We start from the raw sequence: 26,133 nt of genomic DNA, 5'->3' as shown, positions 1-26,133 counted from the left end.
TTATCTTTGTGAACAATAATAAAACAAATCAGAGCACAAGGTTAACAAATAAACACCTAATATCGATGCACTTGTGAAAGCAAAAAGATGCCAAGTTTCAGGAGGCAGCAGCAGCAAGTAGACTGAAGGAGTGCAGTGAGAGAGAGAAAAAAATTGTGATGACACAAAATTTGTTTGCACACATGAATACAGATTATTAAAAATAAGATTGATATGGTTTAATATTAAAGACAATTAATATTGTGCAGTATATTCTCATCTTCAGAAGGCCCAGCCTAGTAGTTTGAGCTGATGTAATCTAATCTTACTGCCCATGCACTGCTATACCGATTTATTTTTTTATTTATTTTATTTTGTATTTCTTTTTTTTTATTTATTTCAAAGCAGTTTGACAATTAAGATGATTTTTTTTTTATAGATCCCACTTGAGTTCGTTTAGTGTGGTGAATTGGTTCAGTTGTAGAACTGCATTCACTCAAATTTTTAAAATAAACCATTTGTTAACACATTCACCTCCAAACATGGAAATCTTTTTCTTTCCATTGTTTGTGAATAAATGTGTTGTGCTCAGAAAAGACCCCTTGTCATCCATGATGATTAAATTGAGGGTAGGCTACAAATGTAGGCTGAATGATAAAGCTTAGTATTAAAAAACAAAGCTAAATATATGGAGTTGACATTCTTTTACTGATCCGGCCCACCTGAGAACAGAAAGTGTGGATCCAGTCCCAGAGCCAAACAGAGTTTGACATGCCTGCTCTATAGTGACAGCCCTGGTTGTAACATCACTTATTGTTGGTCTGCCTTTACGCTTCTCACTTGAAGGCCCCTCATGTTCACATTTTTGTGCCATGCCAACAAACATCAAATATTTAAATAAGGCACATAATAATGTGCAGTCTTATTTGTTTTGGCTTGTTTCAGCATTGACAGACACCAATCAACCAACAGTGGCATTGCTTGCTAAAATGTATTCCTTGACTTAGGATAGCCAAACATTTTTATTCATCAGTATGTTGGCAAATGAAGGGACTGTTGTGTATCAACATGATGGGATTATACGTTTACGTTTTCATACTTATAACCTTGTTTGAGGGCAACAATTACATTTCTGTGATTAAAAAAGTCTGACACTTCCGATGTAAAGAATATCTGGTAAATGGAAGGGGACAAAGCTTGAGGGTTGAAAAGAATGTACCGAGTGAAGGCGCAACCAATGCGTAAATCCAGTTCCTGCCGTGCATCCACTGAAAGGGCTTCATTGAGGTTCGGCTCTCCAAGTTGATTGAAAGCCTTCCAAATATCTGTGTCAGTAATGGAGCTGAATTTGGCACGGTAAACTGTCTGCTCACGAATAACCGTCTTCATCACTGGTTGTACAGCCTCAAGGACCTTGGAAAAAGAATTTTCAAAGGTAAATTAACAGAAAACCTTTTTTGTGTGGTGGTTGTTCACATTTTGACTTAAGTATTGGTCATCATACATTACCAAACATTTCAAAAGCAACTGAACATGTATAAACTCAATGGCCAGTTTGTTCTCATGAGAGACTGCATTTCAGAGAGATAGTGTGGATGAATGAAAGCTAAATTTTAGTGCGGTTTCCAGGTAAAAATGAATAAAAACAGAATTCTTTTGATCAAACCTCATGTCTTTGTTACAGTTTAAACACTCAAACATCTATTCTTAAAGGATGCGAGCATCCACAAATATGTCACATCCATTTATGAATAGCAGAAAACAGGTGTCACATGAATGCCATTCAACAATATGAAGTTCGTAGTTTCTCTCGGGAAAGTGTCAAATTCCTCATCCCTCGCTGTGACAAAAATATTCCCAAAACTGAAATTTATAAAGCAATTATACACTGAGCATATTATTAAAATTATACTTTTGGGTAATGGTGAGGTATGTCTAATTGCAAATGATGTAGTGGAATGAAGTTTTTCTGACCTCAAAACAGATGTTCTCCCCTTCTTTGTCACAGTCCAACCATAAAACCAAGTCTTCACAACCTCTGGCCTCAACCTGACACAAGTTTATCGGAAAGTGTTAAAGATACAAATTACAACACGATGTCTAGTTAAAGAACTCGATCAGATGTATTTTCCATACTTGGAGGAATTTCACCATGTGGAGTTTGGGGTTGACCTCCTTTTTTTCTGTTGGTGCTTTGCTGAAAAGTTCTGCAGGGTCCACCTTATCCCAGTTGTTGTACTTAGCTTGAAAAACAAGGATTTTTTTTTTTTTTACAGATTTTAATCATGATTCCGATAACATGATCATTCTTATTCACCATATGCTGAATAAAATTGAGAAAATGAAACATGAAAGCCTCCCTGAGTATGGGGGTGTGCCAATATGACCAAGGGTTTGTGATACCATGATAACAACTGAGCTGAAATCCAAGGAGAAACATGGCTCAGATGTGCAATAGTAACGTCATAAATGTTTTGAACCAGAGCTGGTCCTTCAGTAAAAAGTGACACTCAAACAAGTTTGTGAGTTACAATAACAATTTTATGAAAAGTTATGAACCCTGCAGTTATTTTTGGAAAATGGACATTCAAAGTCAACAAACATCTTCAAATTATATATTTTTTGTGAGATGAAACGGAAAAATATAAATCATTTAAAAACTTATTCACCATTAATTTGAGCATCCATCCATCCATCTTTTCCGGGTTGGGTTTGCCTGGTCAGAAGTTTCAGCAGGGATACCCAGACTTCCCTTTCCCCAGCCAGTTCTTCCACCTCTTCCAGAGGGATCCTGAGGCATTCCCAGGCCTGCTGAGATACATTGTCTCTCCAGGATGTCCTGGGTTGTACCCGGGGTCTCTTTCCGGTGGAACATGCCTGGAACACCTCATCAGGGAGGCGTCCGGGAGGCATAAGGATCAGATGCCCCAGCCATCTTATCCGGCTCCTCTCAATGCGGAGGAGCAGCGGCTCGACATGGAGTGCCTCCCGATGTCCGAGCTTTTTACTCTATCTCTAAGGGAGAGCCCGGATACCCTGCATAGGAAACTCATTTCGGCCGCTTATATCCGGGATCTTGCTCTTTCGGTCACAACCCACAGCTAGTGACCATAAGTGAGGCTAGGAATGTAGTTTGACTGGTAATTTGAGAGCTTCGACTTTCAACTTAACTCCTTCTTACCAATTAGCTCTTTACCAAAACAGACAGATACAACGTTCGCATCACCGCAAATGTTGTATACTGATCCACCTGTCAATCTCCCGCTCCATTCTTCCCTCACTTGTGAACAAGACCCCAAGATATTTGAACTCCTCCACATTGGGCATAATCTCATCCCCGACCCGGAGAGGGTGCGCCACCCTTTTCTGACTGAAGACCATGGTCTCAGATTTGGAGCTGCTGATTCTCATCCCAGCCACGCCACACTCAGCTACGAACCACTCGAGTGAGTATTGGAGATCATTGCTTGACGAAGCCAACAGAACCAGATCATCTGAGGAGAACAGAGATGCAATGCTGAGGCCACCAAACCAGGCACCCTCAACACCTCAGCTGTGCCTAGAAATTCAGTCAAAGTTATAAAAGTTATGAACAAAATCAGTGGCAAAGGGCAACCTTGGCGGAGTCCAACTCTTACCGAAAACAAGCCCGACTTATTGTCGGCAATATGGACCAAACTTTGACACTGGTCGTACAGGGACTGAACAGCCCGTATCAGGGGGTTCGGTAGCCTATACTCCCAAAGAACACGCCACACAACTGCCCAAGAGACACGGTCGAACGGCTTCTCCAAGACCACAAAACATATGTAGACTGGTTGGGGGTACTCCAATTTACCCTTCAGGATCCTGCTGAGAGTGTACAGCTCGTCCACTGTTCTACAACGAGGACAAAAACCACATTGTTGAATCTGCGATTCGACTTTCCGACAGACCCTACTCTCCTCTCCCTGAATAAACTTTACCACGGAGGGTATAATCCCTCGTTAGTTGTAACAGAACCTCCAGTCCCGCTTCTTAAAAAGGGAGACCACCACCCCACTCTGCTGATTCAGGGGCACTGTCCTCAATGTCCACGCGATGTCCAGGTGATGTTGCAGAGGCGTCCAGAGCCTTTAGGAACTCTCAGCAAATCTTAGCCATCATTTTGGCTCTGCCAATGATGTTCTTTTTTTAACCACCTCGATGACCTAAACCCCTGAGATAGAAAAGCCCGCCTCAGAGAACCCAGAATCTGTTTCGTTATGGGAAGGCATGTCAGTTGAATTGAGGTCTTTGATGTATCCTACCCACCGACTCACAACATCCCAAGTTAAGTACAACAGTGCCCCATCCTCATTGTACACAGTGTTGATAGTGCACTACTATCCCCTCCTGAGATGCCGGACCAGAATTTCCTCGAAGCCGCCTTAAACCCATTCTCCATGGCCTAATTGAACTCCTCCCATGCCCACATTGTTTCCTCAGAGACCACAAAAGCTGCATTCTGCTTAGCCAACTGTCAGCTGCCTCAGGAGTCCCACGGGTCAAAAATGCCCTATAGGACTCCTTCTTCACCTTGATGGCATCGCTCACTGTTGATGTCCACCGTCCACGACAGAGACCGACTACTTTACAGCCAAAGCTCCGGTCGGCCGCCTCAGCAATGGAGGCGCGGAACATCATCCAATCGGACTGGTCTCAATTTCCCCCGCCTCCCTTTTGGAGGTGGGAGTTGAAATTCCTTGACAGGTGAATCTGCCAGCTGTCCACATTGGACCGGCATCTTCCCCCACCATTGAAGCCAGCTCATCCCCAGGTGGTGATCAGTTGACAGCTGAGCTTCTTGTCAATATTTGTCTCGTTGCCACGTCCCATAGTTCCTGTGCCACCAGAGCCAAGTATAGCTCTGGAGTTATCTGACCTCGTTTTCATGTTTTTGGACCTTGCCTTTCCCACGTATTTTTGACCAGCAGCCGCTCCCTTTCTCTTGTTTTGGCGATGGTGCCCAGCCCGTGCTGTCCACCACGTGGTCATGTCTCATTGGCTCCACAGCTGCAGCAGTCAACACATGTACCTGTCTCGTTGGCGCCCGGCCCGCAGCGATCTCCTCTTACCCGTGAGCTCAAGCAACAACATATAACAAGCTTTCTCGTGCGCTTGCTCCGGCGCCCGCAGCAGTAACCACCTCTCGCCCCTGCCTCGTCGGTGCCCGAGAAGGAGCCGCCACATCTTGCTCATGCCTCTGTGGTGCCCAAGCAGAAGCTGCAACCACCTGTCGCCTCTGTCACCTTTTCCTGTTTGGATCCTGATTAGCCATTGTGATCCTCCTCGCAGACGTCCACCTGAGTGGCACCAATAAGGACTCTCAGGCTTGGCATCCTAGGTGACCTCCTGAACTACAGTATTCCACACGCTCCTCACTTTGGGTGGCCTGGGCGGTCATTGGACAGACTGGGGGTGGGGGTTTGTAGCTCACCTACAGTGATCTTTGAATATTTCTTCACCTGTCTCACCAAGGCTCTTCCCCCTCCTGGACAGCCAGGTTTAGGAAAGGGCTCTGGTTAAGCCAAACGTCTTCTATTTAAGGATCATCGAGGCTACTGTAATCATATGAACCTTGAGTCCTGCAGAATTTTTTTTTTGTAACCTTGGCCAGTTCTGTGCCTAGCCACAATTCTGAACTCAACTGACCTCATTATTATTTTTTTCTTGCTATGGCATACACTCTGAGATGTAAGGTCTTATGTAGACATGTGTGTGACTTTCCAGATCAAGTACAATCAACATAATCGAACACAGCTGGACTCCAATGAAAGTGTAGAACCAGCTCAAAGATGATTAGACACCTGGTCTCACCCATTCATGGAAGGACTAGGAAATTCTTATTGAATTATTTAATTGAATTCTCATTTTTTATATTTATTTATTTTATTTTATATTTTATGGTTATTAGGGAAACAAATAACACCCCAAAAACATGATAAGAAAAAACATCTAGAATTTTAGTTTTTATCAACGGTGCCAAACGACATTGTCGGGCAAACTGTCACAAAAAACGTTTTGGGAACAAAATATGCTGCGTCATGTGGAATCTTGTTTTTGGATTCTTTATCGGCAATTTTTAAAGAAATTTTCACAGCAATCATGTTCATTTGACCACAAACAATTAATTGGCAAAAACATGTCATAACAATATGAACACTGTATCACATTTCAAACATCAGATACCCTTCTTGTGGTAAGATCCAAAGCATGGATTGCTTGCCTTCAGACAAAGGAAGATCTTCCATTTCTCACACTTCCATCTGCATGACCCTTTGCACAGAACATACAGTGGCTTGTGAAAGTATTCGGCCCCCTTGAACTTTTCAACCTTTCGCCACATTTCAGGCTTCAAACATAAAGATATAATTTTTTTTTTTTTGGTCAAGAATCAAGTGTGACACAATCGTGAAGTGGAACGAAATTTATTGGATATTTTAAAATTTTTAACAAATGAAAACCTTAAAAGTGGGCCATGCAATACTATTCGGCCCCCTTGCATTATTGCTTTGTAGCGCCACCTTTTGCTGCAATTACTGCTGCAAGTCTCTATCAGTTTTGCACATTGAGAGACTTACATTATGGCCCCTTCTTAATTCCAAAACAGCTCGAGCTCAGTAAGGTTGGATGGAGAGCGTTTGTGAACAGCAGTCTTCAGGTCTCCCCACAGATTCATTGGATCATTCAGAGGTCCTCATTGAACTTCTGGAGTGTGCTGCACTGAAAGTCAAGGGGCCAAATAATATTGCACGCTCCACTTTTCAGTTGTTTTTTTTTTTTTTTTGTTAAAAAATTGGGAAATATCCAATAAATTTCATTCCACTTCACGGTTGTGTCCCACTTGTTGATTGTTGACAAAAAAAAGGTAGTTTTATATCTTTATGTTTGAACCCGGAAATGTGGCGAAGGGTTGAAAACTTCAAGGGGGCCGAATATTTTCACAAGGCACTGTACACCGACATCTGGCATGACTGTGGCAAAAGTCCCGTGTTGTCACAACGGACATTCTTAAGCGGACAAGAAAATGCATTTAGACATCCCTTCAATGGTGGTGGTGAGAGTGAAAAATGTCATCCAACATTTACTGTTTTCGTAACATTCAGGAAACAGTGAGTAACCTGAAGCCTGACCTTTTTCAGGGACATTGGTTTCTCTGTCAGCAGGCTGCAGTCTCTCTTGTACACCACCCCATGCGTTCAAGACGGGACAGGTGGAGGGTGTATCCGAAGAGTGGCCAGTACCACCGTTTTAATTTTGCAGGAGTCCTGTCGAGGTGGGCAAACATGTCTGACAGATCAACGCCACACGTGCTCATTGTAGGTTGTGATCATGGCTGGATACACTACATCACCCTTCACTTTGGCATCTTTGTCCCAGCGCTTGACCATCATTAGGGGTGGAACCCCCATTGCATTGCTAAGTAGGGTCACACACTTGTTGTCATTCCATTTGACCACAACAAGCCACTCTGAAGATCTGAAATGCTCCTCACCCTTTCTTGTTCAGCTCATTGTCCGCAATCAAGGGAGCTCCACCAGTGCAGTTTTCAAGAGCTGTGCCAATGCATTTCATGCCAGATACTTGAGCAGGCTGTTGCTGGTGAAGAAGAAGTCACAAAATAGACAGTCTTGGCTCACGAATCGTCTTGCAGGGGCTCCACACCACTTTGGCTCTTTGAGTGAAATTGAAGAACCTGGAGGCTCCTTGGTAGACTAGCAGGTCATGGAAGATTCCAGATGTACTGGCCCGACTGTAGTTCTTGAAGCCAAAACGATGAGGTTTGGTTTGGATGAACTGATGCAGATTTCCTGCTTTGCCATTCCCACTCCTCCATTAGATTGAATGGTGCGACAATCAGACAAGATCATGATCCTAATCCTCAGAGGCACGATGGCGCAACTGGTTCCACTGTTGGCCTCACAAATCTGAGGACTGGGGTTCAAATTTCCATCCCACTTGGGTAGAGTTTGAAAGTTCTCCTCGTGCCTGTGTGGGTTTTCTCCCTGCATTCCGGTTTCCTCCCACATCCCCCAAAACATGCATTAATCGGAGACTCTAAATTGCTCTTAGTCGTGAGTGCAACTGTTGTCTGTCTCTCTGTGGTCTGTGATTGGTTGGCAATCAGTCCAGGGTGTACCCTGCCTCCGGCCCGATGATAGCTGGTATAGGCTCCAGCACTCCCAGAACCCTCATGAGGTTCAGGTTTAAATGGATGGATAGTGCGACAACCACTTCAACGACTCCATTTTGCTAGTTTTGCATATTATTCAACAAGGTCCATCAGCTTTTCTTTTGTCTACAGAAACGAGGAAAGGTCAGTGCTAATTTACAAATTCCAGTCTGGTTACACAAGACAATATGGCTTGGCCCAAGGATGCATGGTCGGACAATCATGTTACCTAAATGATTCAAGTCGTTAAGAGTCAGTGAAACTCAGGATATGAATACTAAAGCTACTTTGTGTCTGAAAATTGACCAGTTGATTAAGTTCACCAAGCAGAGAATGTTTGCAGATGCATGCACATCTCCTAATACAGCCATACTATCCGTTTCTGCACCGTGTGTTTACTTAAAAAAAATTGCATCCCGTTTTTTTGCTTTTTCTTCAACAGGTTAAATGATTATGTTCAGTAAGCACCCATAACCATTGATATGACCAAAAAAAACATCCCAACCTTTGAAGAAAGCTAACCATAAATATAAGCAAGGCGTGGTTACAGAAGGATGTTTCTTCCGGGTTTGGCTGTGAAAGATGGCATATATCCAGATTTTGCTTGGATTTAAAAAATGTTCTTTATTTTCAGTTTTTTTTTTCAATTAATGTCCAAAATGTATGTAATAATAATATTACTTCACATTGGAGGGTTTATTGTCTATATGAATTTTGGGGAGAGTCTTCCTTTAACTAATGACACTGTGTCTGATATCTCTCGAAAAATTCTGATCACTGATCAGCACCCAACTATGACGTGTGTCATTATATTAACAGGGGCCCTGGATGTTTTCAGGCAGCTATCAGAGGTACTGGAGTGAGATGTCTTTGATCTAACAAAAGTGCAATGTTTAGATGCTAAAGTTTTTATAAGGGGACCTGTCCCACTTGTACTTGTAATTTGGCAATGAATGTTTCTCAAGGGGCGGCACAGTTCTGAAGACCCGGGTTTGATCCCAGCATCGCCTTTGTGGAGTTTGCATGTTCTCCCCGTGCCTGCGTGGGTTTTCTCCAGGAACTCTGGTTTCCTCTCACATCCCCAAAACACAAGCAACATTAATTGGACACTCTAAATTGCCCCTAGGTGTGATTGTGAGTGTGTGTGTCTGTCTGTCCCTATGTGCCCTGCGATTGGCAGGTTGTACCCTGCCTCCTGCCCGTTGAGCCTCCAGCACTCCCACGACCCTTGTGAAAATAAGCAGCTAAGAAAATGGATGGATGGATGGATGGATTGATGTTTCTTGAGGCTCAGTCAATTAAATAAGTGGTTAAGCGAGGTGTGGATTGCACTATCCATGAGTTTCATTGACAATTTCTACATCTTTACAAAGCAGACAGTTTCCGTTTGCATAGAAAAGTTGTTGGCTGCCCAAATGTTTACTGTGTACGTTATTCAGCGCTCCGAAAAGAAAATGTTTCAAAAAGCAAGGACAAAAGGATGCAGTTGTTCCCAATTAATCTGAGGAACAAGAGACAAGGCGAGACAAGGTGCACTCAGACTCATTTGCGTTATCCAAATAATCTGTGGAGCAAATAAATGGAATGCGCCAGCACTTTAAATCTTCCAAACCTCTTCCTGCACCATTGGCGCCATCCACACCTTAAAATCTCAGACAACCAATCAATCTGCAGTAGATGTTGGCTCACCATCGCCAAGCCTGAATGTAATGTTTGTTCTGATTGATAGGATGAAGATTATCATCACCGTAGGAGTCCAGCCCATACCATGCCAAGATCTTTCTCCCATCCCCCCTCGCTTTAAACCACCGTCCACTAAAATGCGAAAGGCTCCTCCTCCACCCATGAAGACTCTTATCATAAATCTGATTGATATTGATATTTCAGTTAACGGTGACCCAAAGGTTATTGTTTTAAAATGATTTATTGACCTCCAAAATACAATTGAAAATTTATGGAGGATTTTTAAAAACTGATATTAGTTATTTGTACTCATGACAAGGCCTTGGTCATAACAGGGGATTTTAAAGTGACACTGACACCCAATTCTACATTTTAAAATAAATATTGTTTTGAAAACTACATATAATATTATTCACTTCAATGTCTATACGGAAAAATAAAAATGAGCAGAGAAAAGGATTATGTCGTCGGACGCGGACGGAGCTTTTTATTCATCCCGTTGCTTTCAGACAAGTACACAGACACCACCGATATGACGTGGATCTTTTGTTACGTTCTGAGAAAATGATTACATCATCAGACGCGGACAGAGGTTTTTATTCATCCTGTTGCTTTCAGACAAGTATCTTTTGTTATGTTATGAGAGAAGGATTGCGTCGTCAGACATGGACTTCAGCTTTTTATTATTGCTGCTTTCAGACAAGTTGTTTGAGTTCAAGTGGTAACTATACGCTGTTTGACTAGTTAGCTCGTGTTCCACGCTACTAAACTATCTTTGTACATCTATTTTGTTTTTGTTTTGTATTGAATTGTGTCTGATTATAGTCTTAAACACAATAAAATTGCTTTGTTATATTTTGCTGGTTTGACCAAGAAGATTTATTCTAATTATGATGTAACATATGCTATCAAGTGTGAGACAAATTAGTCCCCCCCAACTTTTTTTTAACAGCTGTCAACACACCTACCTGTCATTTGGAACACACAAAGCTCTTGTCTTTTGCACCTGTCTAATCCATTTTTCACGATGAACTGGGTCTTTTGGAAACCTGTGAAGAGTGAATCCATCCTCCCGACTGTTCGAGAAAATCCAGCAATACAACAAGCCGGCATTTTGGCTAACACACTGAAAAAAATGGTAATTTTTTGCCGGTACCATTGGTAAAAAACAATATAAACACAATGTAAAAACCCCACTACTGCAAAAAACGTCATTTCCTGGTTCTTGCTCAACACAAAATCCTAGAGACGCTCCCTGGCGGAAGATGAAAAAAATAAGATACGGCAACATTCTGACTTGCTGTGAAAAAACGGATAGGTCCAGAGGATGCTGAAATTCATTTGACATTAAGGATATGGCTATTTCTGACCATTTTTGTGTATTTTTGAATTACAGAGTCTTCCAAAAGTTCAGAAAACCTCTATCTCTATTAAGAAAAGGTGCATAAATGAGAGTACTCCCCCTAAGTTTATGGAGACTGTGGCCGTGCCACAGAATGTGAATGCTGAGACAGTTGCCATGCCAAATGCCATGAATGTGGTGGCTTCTGTTAAAACCAAGACCATCCAGAGACAATCTAGAACACAGTGGAAGAGGAGCATAATGATGGTCAAGAGCTCTTAATCATAGTGGAGAAAAGCAGACTGTACGGGGAAAAAAATGATATTCTGTGCCATGAAGTATAATGCTCACCCACAAAGTTGACCTAAAAAATCTGGAAAACCCTTCTACCAATGTACAATGCGCACCACCCATTTGCCGCTCCCCATATGCTCAGAATATGAGGAATTATCTGTATTTATATTTTGTTAGGTTTGTACTTGTATTGTTTTTCAAAAAACTGTCTGTACAACAATCATTAATAATAAGAAGCATGTGCTGATGTAGCAGTAATATATAACTCGGTACACGCCCAATGATGCTCGTATTACATAGTTTGAGCTCACGTTTTGATACCCAACTGAAGCCATGGAGGCGAGCTATCGTTGTTTCGGACTGCGGCGCGACTTCTGGGTTGCTTGCATCATCGACACAAGTGATAACACGTTTGTTTTAAAAGCAGCTGCACAACTAGCCGTTGTAGTCAAAATTTTTCTGTCATAGTTTAAGTTTAAAGAAACTCATGGGCAGTCGTTTCTGATCTTTGGTGCAGTAGCAACAAGCACGTTACGCTAACAATCATAAAATGCAAGCTTCCGGAGGAGCTCTGAGAGCTCAGGTTGGAGGCGCATATTACCTATATATAAATGTGTAACATAATATCTCGAATATCATATCGAAATCTATATGTATACGTTTTTTACCACGCTAAATACCTGTATACGACTATACAATGTGACTGTATTTTTTATTTTTCATCCATACCTAAATATAATGCGCCCTTATTAACTTTTTGAAAATATTTTTGGAAAAATGTGTGCATTATTTTCGAGAAATTACGGTACTTCTATAGACAATATCTTTTTAATTTTAAACAAGTTTCTCAAGGCTGGACAGAACATTTTTCTGAAAGCATGAGTAAGAACTCTGATAAAACCCGCACTCTGTTTGCTATGGTAGACAAGCCCAGAACCCCCCGAAATCAGATAGCTCCAGAAGTCATAACAGTCGACAAATGCAATTAGTTTGCGCGTTTTAGTGAAAAAATACAATCCATCAAGTCAGCACAAATCAGCAAAATGAAAAATGATTCTAGATCTGAAGCAATCCAGGGAAACTCGATTACCTTGTCAGAATCTGATACAGTTGACCACAAATTGAAGAGAAAACTGTTCAGCAGCTGAAACCATCAAGTTGTCTCGACTCAATACCATCTGACTTCTGCTCTTCTCAAAGTGCTAAATGATATGATGTTGAATCCTGACTCAGGAAAGGTATCAGCCTTGTTCTTGTTGGATCTCAGTGCGGCTTTTGATACAGTAGATCAGAATATACTGCTGAACAGGGTGGAAACGTGGGTAGGACGAAATGGAATGGTCCTTAACTGGTTTATGTCCTAACTGGAGGAAAGGAGCTACTTTGTAACCATTGCAAGTGCTCAATCTCAACAAAAAGCAATGACCTAAGGGGTCCATCAAGGTTCAGTTCTTGGACCCCTCCTGTTCAGCCTGTATTTAGTAGTGTCTCCAGATGACTACAGTTTATTTAAGGTGGTGTGTCACTGTCTAAAGCAGATAAATAACTGGATGAGCCAAAATTTTCTTCGACTAAACCACAACAAAACCGAGACAATTGTTTTTGGAAATAAAGAAAAGATAATTTCTGTTAGTAAAAACCTGGACCAATTTTAAAAACCAAAGACCAAGTCCGAAATCTTGGTGTTCTGATTGATTCAGACCTGACTTTCAACAGTCACATCAAATCAATCACAACTGCCTTTTCCCATCTGAAGAACACATCAAGAGTGAAGGCTTGTATGTGTCAAGAAGACCAGGAATAGCTCATCCAAGCTTTTTATTTCATGTAGACTTGATTACTATAATGGTCTTCTGACTGGACTCCCCAAAAAAACAGCATTAAACAGCTGCAATTCATTCAGAATGCTGCAGGTCGGGTTCTGACCAGAACAAAGAGGTCAGAGCATATCACTCCAAATTCCAAAGTCCTTACAATTGCTTCTAGTCAGCTTTAAAATAGATTTTGAAGTTCTGCTAATGGTCTATAAATCACAAAATGGTTTAGGTCCTGAATACATGAAAGGAAAGCTTATGGAATACAAACCCAGTCGAAGTCTGACATCGCCTGACTTGAGTCAAAAAGGCAAACATGGTGAAGCAGAATTTAGCTATTATGCTGCACACTTATGTATGGAATAAGTTCCCATCAGAGGTGATGTCAACCCTTTGTGTGAGTCTTTAAATACAAGTTGAAAACCATGCTTTTTAGAGTATTTCCATTTTCTAATTTTAATATTTCTTGTACTGTTTGCTATTTCTAATCAGACTTTTATTTATTTTTTAAATATACATATAAAATAAATATTTTATTTCATTTTTATTTTTATTTATTTTTAAATATTTTTTTCCCGTTTTAGATGTTCTATCTCTTTGTATTCAAATAAATGAATTTGCTTTGCTTTGTTTTGGGTATCCTCACGAGGCTTGCGGAAGTGTTGGAGGCAATCCTAGCTGTCATCGGGCAGGAGACAGGGTACACCCTGCACTGGTTGCTAGTCAATCACAGGGCACATGGAGACAGAAAACAGTCACAATCACAATCACAATCACACCTAGGGGCAATTTAGAGTCTCAATGAATGCAAGTGGGAGGAAACCGGAGTGCCCAGAGAAACCCACGCAGGCATGGGGAGAACATGCAAAGTCCACACAGGCGGGGCAGGGATTGAACCACGGTACCGAGAACTGTGAGGCCAACGCTCTACAGCTGTTCCACCATGCCGCCCACATTATACATAACACTCAATTTTAAGTTTCAGCCTCATCACTTTATTTGATGCTAGATTAACTTCTCAGGGATTATGAGCTAACGCTTCCCTAAAATAAATATACATTTTTTTTTAAATGATGCAGTTTCTCTTTGAATTTACACACTGGTAAAATAATTTGAGCCCTGTCACAAAAGGTTTACCCTCACTGCCTTTTCACCTGCTCGCCGCGATGCACAATATATCAACCTTTCTCCTAATCATCATATCAACCAACTCCCACGCTTTTTCTGTCATGGTCTCAACATAAAAATTCCCACATTCAGTTCTTGTCTCTGTGCTTTCTACTTCTCATTCTGCCTAAAATCCCGCTTTCCTCCTCTCTGTCATCAACCCACAGTGGCTGAATTTCCACCAGCACCCTGTAGATTAATGGCGCTGGTGGCAGACATTGTTTACTTGGCCACGAACCATCCGTTATTAAATGGATGCTCTTATTTTTTTCGTAGTTTTAAGATGGATGTCCTACCTAACGGACCACTCCGCATTTATCTAGACTTGAAACCGGTCTATAGTTTGTACTGGCTCGTGGCCCCCATACCGCTGCATTAAGAAATGTGAAAAATCCAATACTGAAAAAATATACACATGTTAGAGGAGTTGATAAACTTCATGACGAGATAAACTTAGTATTGTATCATCTCTTGTAGTGGCTTGGGGGACAATGTCTTTAAAAGAAAAAAAAAAAGCTCCAGCTTTAAACTAACAAGTAAATAACATAGTGGGGAAAAAACAGACATTTTGAATAATCGGTAAACTTGTTAACATGGTACAATGTGAATAATACCCACCAATAAAATCCAAACTCATCACATGTCCACAAACAGACGTCATCTTAAAACGTACTGTTTGGCCCTGGAAAATGCCAGTGAATTCATGCACGAAGCATGATGCATTGAGTCCCTTTCGGCTTGTGCAATTTCCTGAACAGAGAAAAGGAAAAAAACGGGTTATTGGTCTATTGATCAAAGATGCATGATTTTATAATTTACATGCATAATTAGTTTGTTGTACAGGAAAGCAAGTTTTCAGAAAGAATGTGAAATGCATCAGAGCTAACAAACTGATGAACACAAAAATCAGAGGTGTTTCATAATGCGACAAACATAAGAATGTCAAAATAGCAATTACCAAGCACTCTAAGGAATGACAAAACAAAACTGATATTTGAGTGTGTAACTTTTGCATCGTATTATGAGATGTGGTGACCATATTAGGCAAAAAACAAAGATACCTGAAGCACTTGAACCATTGATATGCGGTGCGAGAAAAAGCACCAAGTTCTGAACATTCTACGACCATGTCAAGTCTCTTAGTTGTTAAAAATATAGTATGGCACCTGAGGTATTTTTTTCTTTTAAAGGATTGCCCATTAACTGGATCATTTGTCAACTGAGGTTCATCTCTACAATGTCAAACTCTTAAATAAAATGTATTGCTATATTCCAAAGAAAAACTGTGCTTAAAACACACACGAAGTACATAATTACTATGCACAAGTGACTACATCATCCTTCATTAAGATGAACCAAGGTTATTTTCAGAGTTATGGAATAGATAAATCCCTTTCCAGCTTTTGGAAGGGGGTAGTGAAAAGTGCTCTCATTTGCTACATTGTCCCATCTGCTGTGAATAAAATTACCTCCCAAGGTTGAATATTAATTGTAAAAATTTGAATGTGAAAGAGTGACCAACATGTACCCCTTCACCAACATTTCAGACTTACTGATGACGAATTACAAATACCTTTTAAAATTCAGATGACTAGCACACATGTGCATACACACACACACACACACACACAAATAAAACGAATGGTTTCAAAACTTCACTCAAAGGATGCGGTGAAGATCAAAGACAAACAACAACATCAGGACAAAACAGAAAAGTGCGCAATAACATCTCCAAGGTTGAGAAATCTAGATTACAGTGTTCGGTCCAATCCTTGGAAATCAATCATGAAAAAGACTCAGGTAAGTGACTTATACCTTTATGTTGTTGAAAAATCTATCCATTGTCTATACCGCTCTACCTAATTAGAGTTACAAGAAACTGACATTAAGTTTACGCAAAAGTAAATGTGACTTAAAAAAATATATGTCTTATTTTTTCCTCTGCGCAGCTGCTGCGTGCATTTTTGCTTTGCCTCCTGGCTGTCCACCAGTGCCTGGCTATGCCACTTCAGAGCCAATGTATCGACGAATCGATCTGCACCTACAGTTTGCAGGATTACTATAGTCAGTTGGTCAATATGCCCAGCCACATCAATGAACGCAGTATTGCCCCCTGGAATTATATGTGAGTATTTTCTCCATATTAAAGTACTGATTGGAAACAATCATCCCAAAATATAATACGGAGTATAGCTGTACAATCTAACAAGATTTGATCTGAAATTTGCTTCCAAAATATGAGCCAAAGATAATGTTTTTTTTTCTTATAGTGTCATTGTTAATCGATTTACAAATACACCGGGGTTTTCATTGGGACCGAACTATACCCGTGTATTGGAGTTCACATTTTGCAGGAGTCGTGGGGTTGGTCAGTGGGTTGGTGGGTCTCTCAGTTTGTGTGTACTGTACATCTATGAGAATAAGGAAGACAATACTGACCTAGAATCATGTACAAGATATAAATTCACAAAACATTTCGGATAGTACTTTTCAGATAATCAATTCCTGCCTAATTTGTTATATTACCAATCATTCTCATTGTTTCTGGATTGGTTGTAGATGTAATATCCTAGTTTCTAGTGATGGTGTAGTTTGGATTTTCTTTTGTTGAAAATAATAACGAAAACACTACTTATAGGCTTATATTAAAAACAAGTCATGAAATATTTCACTTGGAGTGTGTCTAGTTGATCTCTGTAAGATGAGTTTCACCTTTTTAATTATCTAAATCAATCTTTTGACAAAGTTGTAATGTACCAAAATGTACCTGTATCTTTGTATATACGTACATATATATCGTACATATATATTCATGTATGCACACACTTTGCATGCATTTCTGATTTTACTCTGCTCCTTATGTTTAGTGAAAACATTGACTTGAACCGGGTACCACAGGTGATACATGAAGCCAGCTGCCACACAAGCCACTCGTGCAGAGCCCTCGACAATAGTTTTGGTCTCCAGACCATACCTGTAGCCCTGAGGATGCCCGTCCTCAAGAAGAACCCCAGATGTTTCCCAACGGGAAGCTACTCTCTGGAGTTTGAATTAATCACTATAGCATGCATATGTGCTATTTCCAGGAACAGCTGAGGGCTGGTGTTGATAGTGTTATCTAACAGTATTGTTGTGGTGCATGTCTCACATGAGCTGACTCACGAAAGGAAGGGTTACATAATTTAAGTAGATTGAATGTACATTCATGATGACTTACGAGTACAGTATATTTTCTTATTTTCAGGTTGGTACTGCTTAAACTCAGCTTGTGAGATGTTGTTGGGGAATTGTAGATAAAAAAAAAAAAACATGCCGGTTCCATCCTGCAGTGTGCCTAAGATTTGTGACAGATGGCCAAGAGTACACAGGCTTTAAATGGTGTACATCCTGAATTTTTTTTTGTCTTTGTGTAAATGTTGATGTATGTGTTTGTTTATGAAGTAAACATACACCACAGAACTAAAAACATAGCCTTTTAATTGAAATGTATGCTTACATTGTACATAAATGTTTCTCTCAAAACATTTTCAGTAAATACTTATTTGGTCTATCACTATGAGCATCTTGAGGCCACCTGAGGTTGAAACACATGTTGCAGTATCCTCTATGCTGTCAGAAAGATATGTGTTCCTTTTTCATGAATAGGCACTTCATGTGTCTGGCAACTTTTGGAATACACTAAAAATGGAGATTCAGCATCTGCTGGTTCAATGTCAACCATTTGTGCAAAAGATGCTTCCTGCAACATCGGTAATTAATATAGAAAAATAAGATTCAAAGTTTATAAAATAAGAAAATGTGAAGATAAACCACAGGTTTATTTCAATCTTTTTCAAGGTGCACAAATTATTTTTGAGACGATGAACACAGGTCTCCTATTCTGTGACGAGTACGTAATACTGCTTGTTTTAATACTACCTAGTATTTTATTAAAATTAAAAATCCTGCACAAACAAAAGGTTTGTACACATACATCCATTTTCTGAGCCGCTTATCCTCACATGGGTCACAGGGAGTTCTGGAGCCTAGCCCACCTGTCAACGGGCAGAAGGCGGGGTACACCCTGAACTGGTTGCCAGTCAATTGCAGGGCACATAGGGACAAATACCTGCACTCACAATCACACGCAAATTTAGAGTGTCCAATTAATGTTGCATGTTTTTGGGATGTGGGAGGAAACCGGAGTGGCCGGAGAAAACCCACGCAGGCATGGGGAGAAATGCAAACTCCACACAGGGAGGGCTGGGATTGAACCCGGGACCTCACAACTGAGGCCAACACTTTTCCAGCTGATCCACCGTGCAGTATGGTCACAAGCTGTGGGTTTGTATACAACATACAATGTTGTGTTTTTATAGTTGAGAATGGTAAAACGATTTGGTGTAATAAAACGTATTTTTCGCCAGGAACAACATGCTGCTTTCATTCAACCATGTCAAAAGTGTTCAAAGTTTTCAGGAAATAAAAGATGATCAACATACCTCTGCAACTTGTCTTCGCAGTTTTTGTACTTTATGTGGGGAGACTGAGCTTGTCGAACCGTGTGCAAGTTCAGCGGCTCATCCAAGTTCGCATCTAATGCCTTTAGCACCACCAAACTGTTCATGTGTCGGAAATGGCTGGATAGTAGGTGCTGGTTCAGGTTTTAACTTTTTTTTTTACATTTAAAACCCATTTCAGACACAAGTCAACCAGTAAAAGAGTTTGGGGTGAAATGTTAACTGCATATGACAAAATGCTGACCGGGTTTGGAAAAATTAGCGGTCTTTGTTTGCACAAACCTAACCCACTGAGGCTTAGGTCTTTGGGAAAATAATGTAAACTGTGACCAGAAGAATTCGAATGCAGCCCTATGGGGAAACAACCCAGTGCAATCCGTAGGCCGGTCCCAAGCCCGGATAAATGCAGAGCATTGTGCCAGGAAGGGCATCCAGCATAAAACTGTGCCAAACAAATATGAGCGTTCATCTAAAGAATCCCATACCGAATTGGTCGTAGCCATTGTTAACCTGCATGGCGTCGATGGAAATTCAGCTACTGTGTGTTGAAGACAAAGAAAAGGAGGAAACCGGATCCAGCGTCAGAAGAAAAAGAGGAATGCACAGAGCCTATAACTGAGTGTAGGGACTTTGAATGTTGGGATTATGACAGGAAAAGCACAGGAGTTGGTTGACATGATGATTAGGAGAAAGGTTGATATTCTGTGCATCCAAGAGAGCAGGTGGAAAGGTAGTAAGGCTAGAAGTTTGGGAGCAGGGTTTAAATTATTCTACCACGGAGTAGATGGGAAGAGAAATGGAGTAGGGGTTATTTTAAAGGAAGAGCTGGCTAAGAATGTCTTGGAGGTGAAAAGAGTATCAGATCGAGTGATGAGACTAAAATTTGAAATTGAGGGTGTTATGTATAATGTGGTTAGCGGCTATGCACCACAGGTAGGATGTGACATAGAGTTGAAAGAGAAATTCTGGAAGGAACTAGATGAAGTAGTTCTGAGCATCCCAGACAGCGAGAGAGTTGTGATTGGTGCAGATTGTAATGGACATATTGGTAAAGGAAACAGGGGCGATGAAGAAGTGATGGGTAAGTACGGCATCCAGGAAAGGAACTTTGAAGGGCAGATGGTGGTGGACTTTGCAAAAAGGATGGAGATGGCTGTAGTGAACACTTATTTCCAGAAGAGGGAGGAGCATATAGTGACCTACAAGAGCGGAGGTAGAACCACGCAGGTAGATTATATTTTGTGCAGACGATGTAATCTGAAGGAGGTTACTGACTGTAAAGTAGTGGTAGGGGAGAGTGTAGCTCGACAGCATAGGATGGTAGTATGTAGGATGATTCTGGTGGTGGGTAGGAAGATTAAGAAGACAAAGGTAGAGCAGAGAACCATGTGGTGGAAGCTGAGAAAGGAAGAATGTTGTGCGGCCTTCCGGAAAGAGGTGAGACAGGCTCTCGATGGACAACCGAAGCTCCCGGAAGACTGGACGACGACAGCCAAGGTGATCAGAGAGACAGGCAGGAGAGTACTTGGTGTGTCATCTGGTAGGAAAGGGGAGAAGGAGACTTGGTGGTGGAACCCCAAAATACAGGGAGTCATACAAGGAAAGAGATTAGCGAAGAAGAAGTGGGATACTGAGAGGACTGAGGAGAGGCGAAAGGAGTACATCGAGATGCGACGTAGGGCAAAGGTAGAGGTGGCAAAGGCTAAACAAGAGGCATATGAAGACATGTACACCAGGTTGGACACGAAAGAAGGAGAAAAGGATCTCTACAGGTTGGCCAGACAGAGGGATAGAGATGGGAAGGATGTGCAGCAGGTCAGGGTGATTAAGGATAGAGATGGAAATGTGTTGACTGGTGCCGGTAGTGTGCTAAATAGATGGAAAGAATACTTTGAGAAGTTGATGAATGAAGAAAATGAGAGAGAAGGAAGAGTTGAAGAGGCAAGAGTCAAGGACCAGGAAGTGGAAATGATTACTAAGGGGGAAGTCAGAAAGGCACTACAAAGGATGAAAAATGGAAAGGCAGTTGGTCCTGATGACATACCGGTAGAGGTATGGAAGCAATTTGGAGAGATGGCTGTGGAGTTTTTGACCAACTTATTCAACAGAATACTAGCGGGCGAAAAGATGCCTGAAGAATGGAGGAAAAGTGTTCTAGTTCCCATTTTTAGGAACAAAGGGGATGTTCAGAGCTGTGGGAACTATAGAGGAATAAAGTTGATGAGCCACACAATGAAGTTATGGGAAAGAGTAGTGGAGGCTAGACTCAGGACAGAAGTAAGTATCTGCGAGCAACAGTATGGTTTCATGCCTAGAAAGAGTACCACAGATGCATTATTTGCCTTGAGGATGCTCGTGGAAAAGTACAGAGAAGGTCAGAAGGAGCTACATTGTGTCTTTGTGGATCTAGAGAAAGCCTATGACAGAGTACCAAGAGAGGAACTGTGGTACTGCATGCGTAAGTCTGGTGTGGCAGAGAAGTATGTTAAAATAGTACAGGACATGTATGATGGCAGCAGAACAATGGTGAGGTGTGCCTTAGGTGTGACAGAGGAATTTAAGGTGGAGGTGGGACTGCATCAGGGATCAGCTCTGAGCCCCTTCCTGTTTGCAGTGGTAATGGATAGGCTGACAGATGAGGTTAGACTGGAATCCCCTTGGACCATGATGTTCGCAGATGATATTGTCATATGCAGTGAAAGCAGGGAGCATGCAGAGGAACAATTGGAAAGATGGAGACATGCACTGGAAAGGAGAGGAATGAAGATTAGACGAAGCAAAACAGAATATATGTGCTTGAATGAGAAGGGTGGAGGGGGAAGGGTGAGGCTCCAGGGTGAAGAAATAGCAAAGGTGGATGACTTCAAATATCTGGGGTTAACGATCCGGAGTAATGGTGAGTGTGGTAAGGAAGTGAAGAAATTGGTCCAAGCAGGTTGGAACAGCTGGCGGAAGGTATCTGGTGTGTTATGTGACAGAAGAGTCTCTGCTAGGACAAAAGGCAAAGTTTATAAAAAAAGTGGTGAAGACGGCCATGATGTACGGATTAGAGATAGAGGCACTGAAGAGACAGGAAGCAGAACTGGAAGTGGCAGAAATGAAGATGTTGAGGTTCTACTTGAGGAGTGAGCATGTTGGATAGGATTAGAAATTAGCTCATTAGAGGGACAAAGTTGGATGTTTTGGAGACAAGGTTCAAGTGAGTAGACTTCGATGGTTTGGACAGGTCCAGAGGCAAGAGAATGAGTATATTGGTAGAAGGGTTCTAAGGATGGAGCTGCAAGGCAAAAGAGGGAGAGGAAGACCAAAGTGAAAGTTCATGGATGTTGTGAGGGAAGACATGAGGTGTTAGAGAGGAAGATGTAGGAGATCTGCTTAGATGGAAAAAGATGACACGCTATGGCAACCCCTAACGGGACAAGCCAAAAGGAGAAGAAGAAAAAGACCAGAATAATCCCAATTGCTACAAAACTGAACCTCATACGTCTTCACCATTTTTACGGATTGGTTTTATCTTACAATCACTGAGGAATTCTTGAAACAAATGGGTTTTTCTTTGACCTTAACAAGAGATGCTACAGGCAAATGCTCGTTCCACAACAGCAGGTCTCCGAGCTGTGACGTCAAGGGTAAGCCACAGGCTTTTTTCAGATCCGGGGAACTAGGTCAAAGTTTGCGGACTTTCATAAATACTTATGTTTTTCGGTAAAACATTGAACAAGATATGGATTTTATGGTACAGTTGAACACATATTTTCGTCTAGGTAAGATAAATTGGAGTCGAAAATTTACATTTCATACACTTTAAACTGCAGAAGGAAAATGGATAAACAGCAGAAGAAAATGGTGAACTATAAAATGTTGAAACTTTTTATCAAAAACTACGATCGGAAAGACACCCAAGTAGAGAGGATGTCAGAAGTTTTAGACTTTATTGAAAAACAGTGACTGATAAGGAGCTTTTAACACAGAGTTTTACCTTGGAGGAATTGGAAAAATGTGTCATTTTTGAAGAAGGCCAAGTCCCCAGGAGGGGATGGGCTCCCTCTGTAATTTTCTTTCACATTTTGGGACATTTTAGCACCAGATCTGATCACTGTTTTTAACAATTTTGAAAAGACCAGTCGATTACTTGACAGTTTTAAGGTAGGGATAGTGACATTATCACACAAAAAGGGAGACAAAACCCATCTCGAGAATTGGTGACCCATCACACTTTTAAACTTCAATTGTAAACTTTTTTGTAAACTCAGAGCAACCCGCATGCCTTTGGTTTTAGAAGATCTGATTAATCCGGATCAAACCTGTGCCATTCCTGGGAGGAGGGGATCACAGACAATCTTTATGGAAGTAAATGTAATCCACCAGGATTTGAATTAAAAATGCCCATGAAAATGGTTTTGTGAAATTCGTGATCACATATTCAATAGCCGTATTTCAGTTTAACTTTTCAATGTTAACAAATTCGCCATATAAAAAAATTCAAACGGTAATATTTTCAGTCTTCTGAGATTCAACTGGCTACAATTTGTTGTCTGAAATTCACCACCTAAATTCAGTGTTTAGTGCTAATAAGACTTGAAGTAACCCTGCCCTTCTTAACACTGAATTTTGATGGTGAATTTCAGACAGCGAATTGTAATCTGTTGAATCTCAGGAGACTGAAAATATTGCGTTTGAATTTTAAAGGATTAATTTATTTTATATGGCCAATTTGTTAACATTGAAATATTAAACTCAAATACAGCGATTGAAAATGTGATCTCTTTGAAATAACAATGTGAATTTTACAACATAAAATTTTCAGTGGCATTTTTTGTTCAAATCCAGGTGGCACATATTTACTTCCATAAATCTTTTATTGATTCGTGACACCTGATTCTGTTATGTGAGAGATTGAAACATGAGAGTTGTGGCCTTTTCTCGAGTCTCGCACCAATTTCTTTCTATGTTACTGCAAAAATTTGTTTTTGTCCATAAAGATATGTACAGTTGGTGAGACTCCTGAATCAGGATAACACCAGCAAGTATATAGTTAACAGGAACCTGACAAAAGCAGTCCAAATTAACAGCGGTGTACATCAGGGTTGCCCGTTATCTGTCCTCCTCTGTGTATTGTGTATTGAATCGTTGACACAGGATGTGAGAAAAGATAAATTGATAAAAAGTGTACATATTCCAGGAAGTGGGGCCTTAACACAAAATGCAGTTTATATATCGAAGACTTTAACATACCATGCACGGATCTTTATCAGTCAATGGGACACTGGACTTGACTGATTTGTATGGACAGGCCCCTGGCTCAAAACTCAACAGATAAAATATCCAAGCCCAATTTATTGGACCATGGACTGAGGCAGAGAAGGCTGGACTACCCTTGACGGTGACATAGACGGGCCAAAAAATCCTCGGTGTCAAGCCTACCTACCTACCTACCTAGGTGTCAAGTTTGGAACTTGATGCACACATTAGGCGTCATCATCAGTGGTCACGACAATATGGTACATATCATACGTTGGCATTTTAAAACTTCATTATTTGTGGGATTTGAAGGGGAGAGGAGGTGGGTAACCCCAGCGATTAATACGGGAACACGATATACATATACACACACACACACGCACACAGTGGTACCTCGGTTTTCGAACGCCTTGGTTTTCGTACAAATCGGTTTTCGAACGAAAATTTCAAGATTTTCTTTTGCTTTGGTTTTCGAAAAAAAAAAAAAAAAAAAAAAAAAAAAAAAAAATCGGTATTCAAAAACCCTGACCAGCTGACCCACGACGATTTGTTATTGTGCTTTCGAACACACCCCCGAAAGAAAAACAGAAAAGACGTAACGTGCGCGACCGCGTGCATGCATGGCACAACCAGTTAACTCACACACTCTTCTGCTCGCAGAAGTTTCCCAGTACTGTAGTGACTTTTTTTCTTCACATTTAGAAACATTAACCCCCGATCATGGCTCCAAAAAAGGCAAGTGGAACAGCTGGTGCTGAAAAAAGGAAAATGGTGCGTAAAACCGTTGACTTCAAGAAGGATTTGATAGCCAAGCACGAATCTGGTGTGCGTGTTTCTGAGCTATCGAACAAGTATGCCCTGGCGAAATCGACGATCACCACCATCCTGAAACAAAAGGATGCCCCCAAAGCAAGTGATGTTGCTAAGGGAGCAACCGTGTTGACCAAGCAGAGACCACAGATCTTGGAGGAAGTGGAAAAGTTGCTTCTTATTTTTGTGAATGAGGAGCAGCTGGGGATAGTGTTGGCGAGGAAGGGATTTGCACCAAAGCTAGAAGTCTGTATACAGATTTAAAAATAAAAGACCCGAGTCTAGTTCCTGAGGGCTTTGAATTCAAAGCAAGTCGAGGATGGTTTGAAAATTTCCACAAAAGAAGTGGGATACAATCCGTTGTTCGCCATGGGGAGGCTGCAAGTTCAGACCAGTTCAAAAAGTACAAAGCCGAGCTTGCCTGTTTCGTCAAGGCCGAAGAGTTATTTCCCCAGCAAGTCTTCAAGTGTGACCATTCTGGAAGAAAATGCCGCGAAGGACCTACATCACACAGGAGGAAAAGTCCATGCCAGGCCACAAGCCTACGAAGGACAAGTTTACGCTTCTTTTATGTGGTAATGCTAGCGGTGATTGCAAATCAAGCCGCTGCTCGTGTACCAGTCTGAGAATCCCTGTGCTTTCAAGCAGAACAACATTATGAGGCGTACATTGCCTGTTATGTGGAGGTCCAAGTCCAAGGCTTGGCTGACCCGGGAATTTTGCACCGAGTGGGTGCATGAGGTGTTTGTCCCAACCGTGAAGGCCTACTTGGAGGGGAAAAAACTTGTCCTTACATTGCCTTCTGTTTATGGACAATGTGCCTGCCCAGCCTCCAAGTTTGGAAGACGACTTAACTGATGAATTCTCCTAACACGACGCCCCTGATTCAGCCCATGGACCAGCAAGTCATCACCAATTTCAGGAAGCTCTATACCACATTTTTGTTCCAAAGATGCTTTGAGTTGACGAGTGACACTCAGCTAACCCTTCTTGATTTTTGGAAAAATCACTTCAACATTTACCACTGCATTACCACCGTCGACAAAGCTTGGAGGTAGGTGACACATAGAAACATGAACTCTACATGGAAGAAATTGTGGCCCGAATGTG

General features: G+C 41.2%; 1 protein-coding gene across 4 annotated transcripts in view; it reads right to left on the bottom strand.

Moving 5' to 3' along the window:
- top3b (DNA topoisomerase III beta) overlaps window positions 1–26,133 on the bottom strand; it is a 144,843-nt gene that overhangs the window by 100,594 nt on the left and 18,116 nt on the right. For 3 of the 4 annotated variants that reach the window (XM_061815878.1, XM_061815879.1, XM_061815877.1), the window contains exons 2-5: window positions 15,092–15,223; window positions 2,116–2,222; window positions 1,954–2,028; window positions 1,199–1,392 (exon numbers count right to left, since the gene is read on the bottom strand). In XM_061815878.1, the coding sequence (XP_061671862.1) occupies window positions 1,199–1,392; window positions 1,954–2,028; window positions 2,116–2,222; window positions 15,092–15,223 (508 nt within the window). Of the gene's footprint in view, window positions 1–1,198; window positions 1,393–1,953; window positions 2,029–2,115; window positions 2,223–15,091; window positions 15,224–26,133 lie in introns of those variants that run through there. The other variant, XM_061815880.1, reaches the window with a different exon arrangement.

The sequence above is a fragment of the Syngnathoides biaculeatus genome, chromosome 4, assembly GCF_019802595.1.
Source record: "Syngnathoides biaculeatus isolate LvHL_M chromosome 4, ASM1980259v1, whole genome shotgun sequence".
Taxonomy (NCBI): Eukaryota; Metazoa; Chordata; class Actinopteri; order Syngnathiformes; family Syngnathidae; genus Syngnathoides; species Syngnathoides biaculeatus.
The sequence above is the reverse complement of the archived record's forward strand: the minus strand, read 5'-3'. Positions and strand labels throughout refer to the sequence as shown.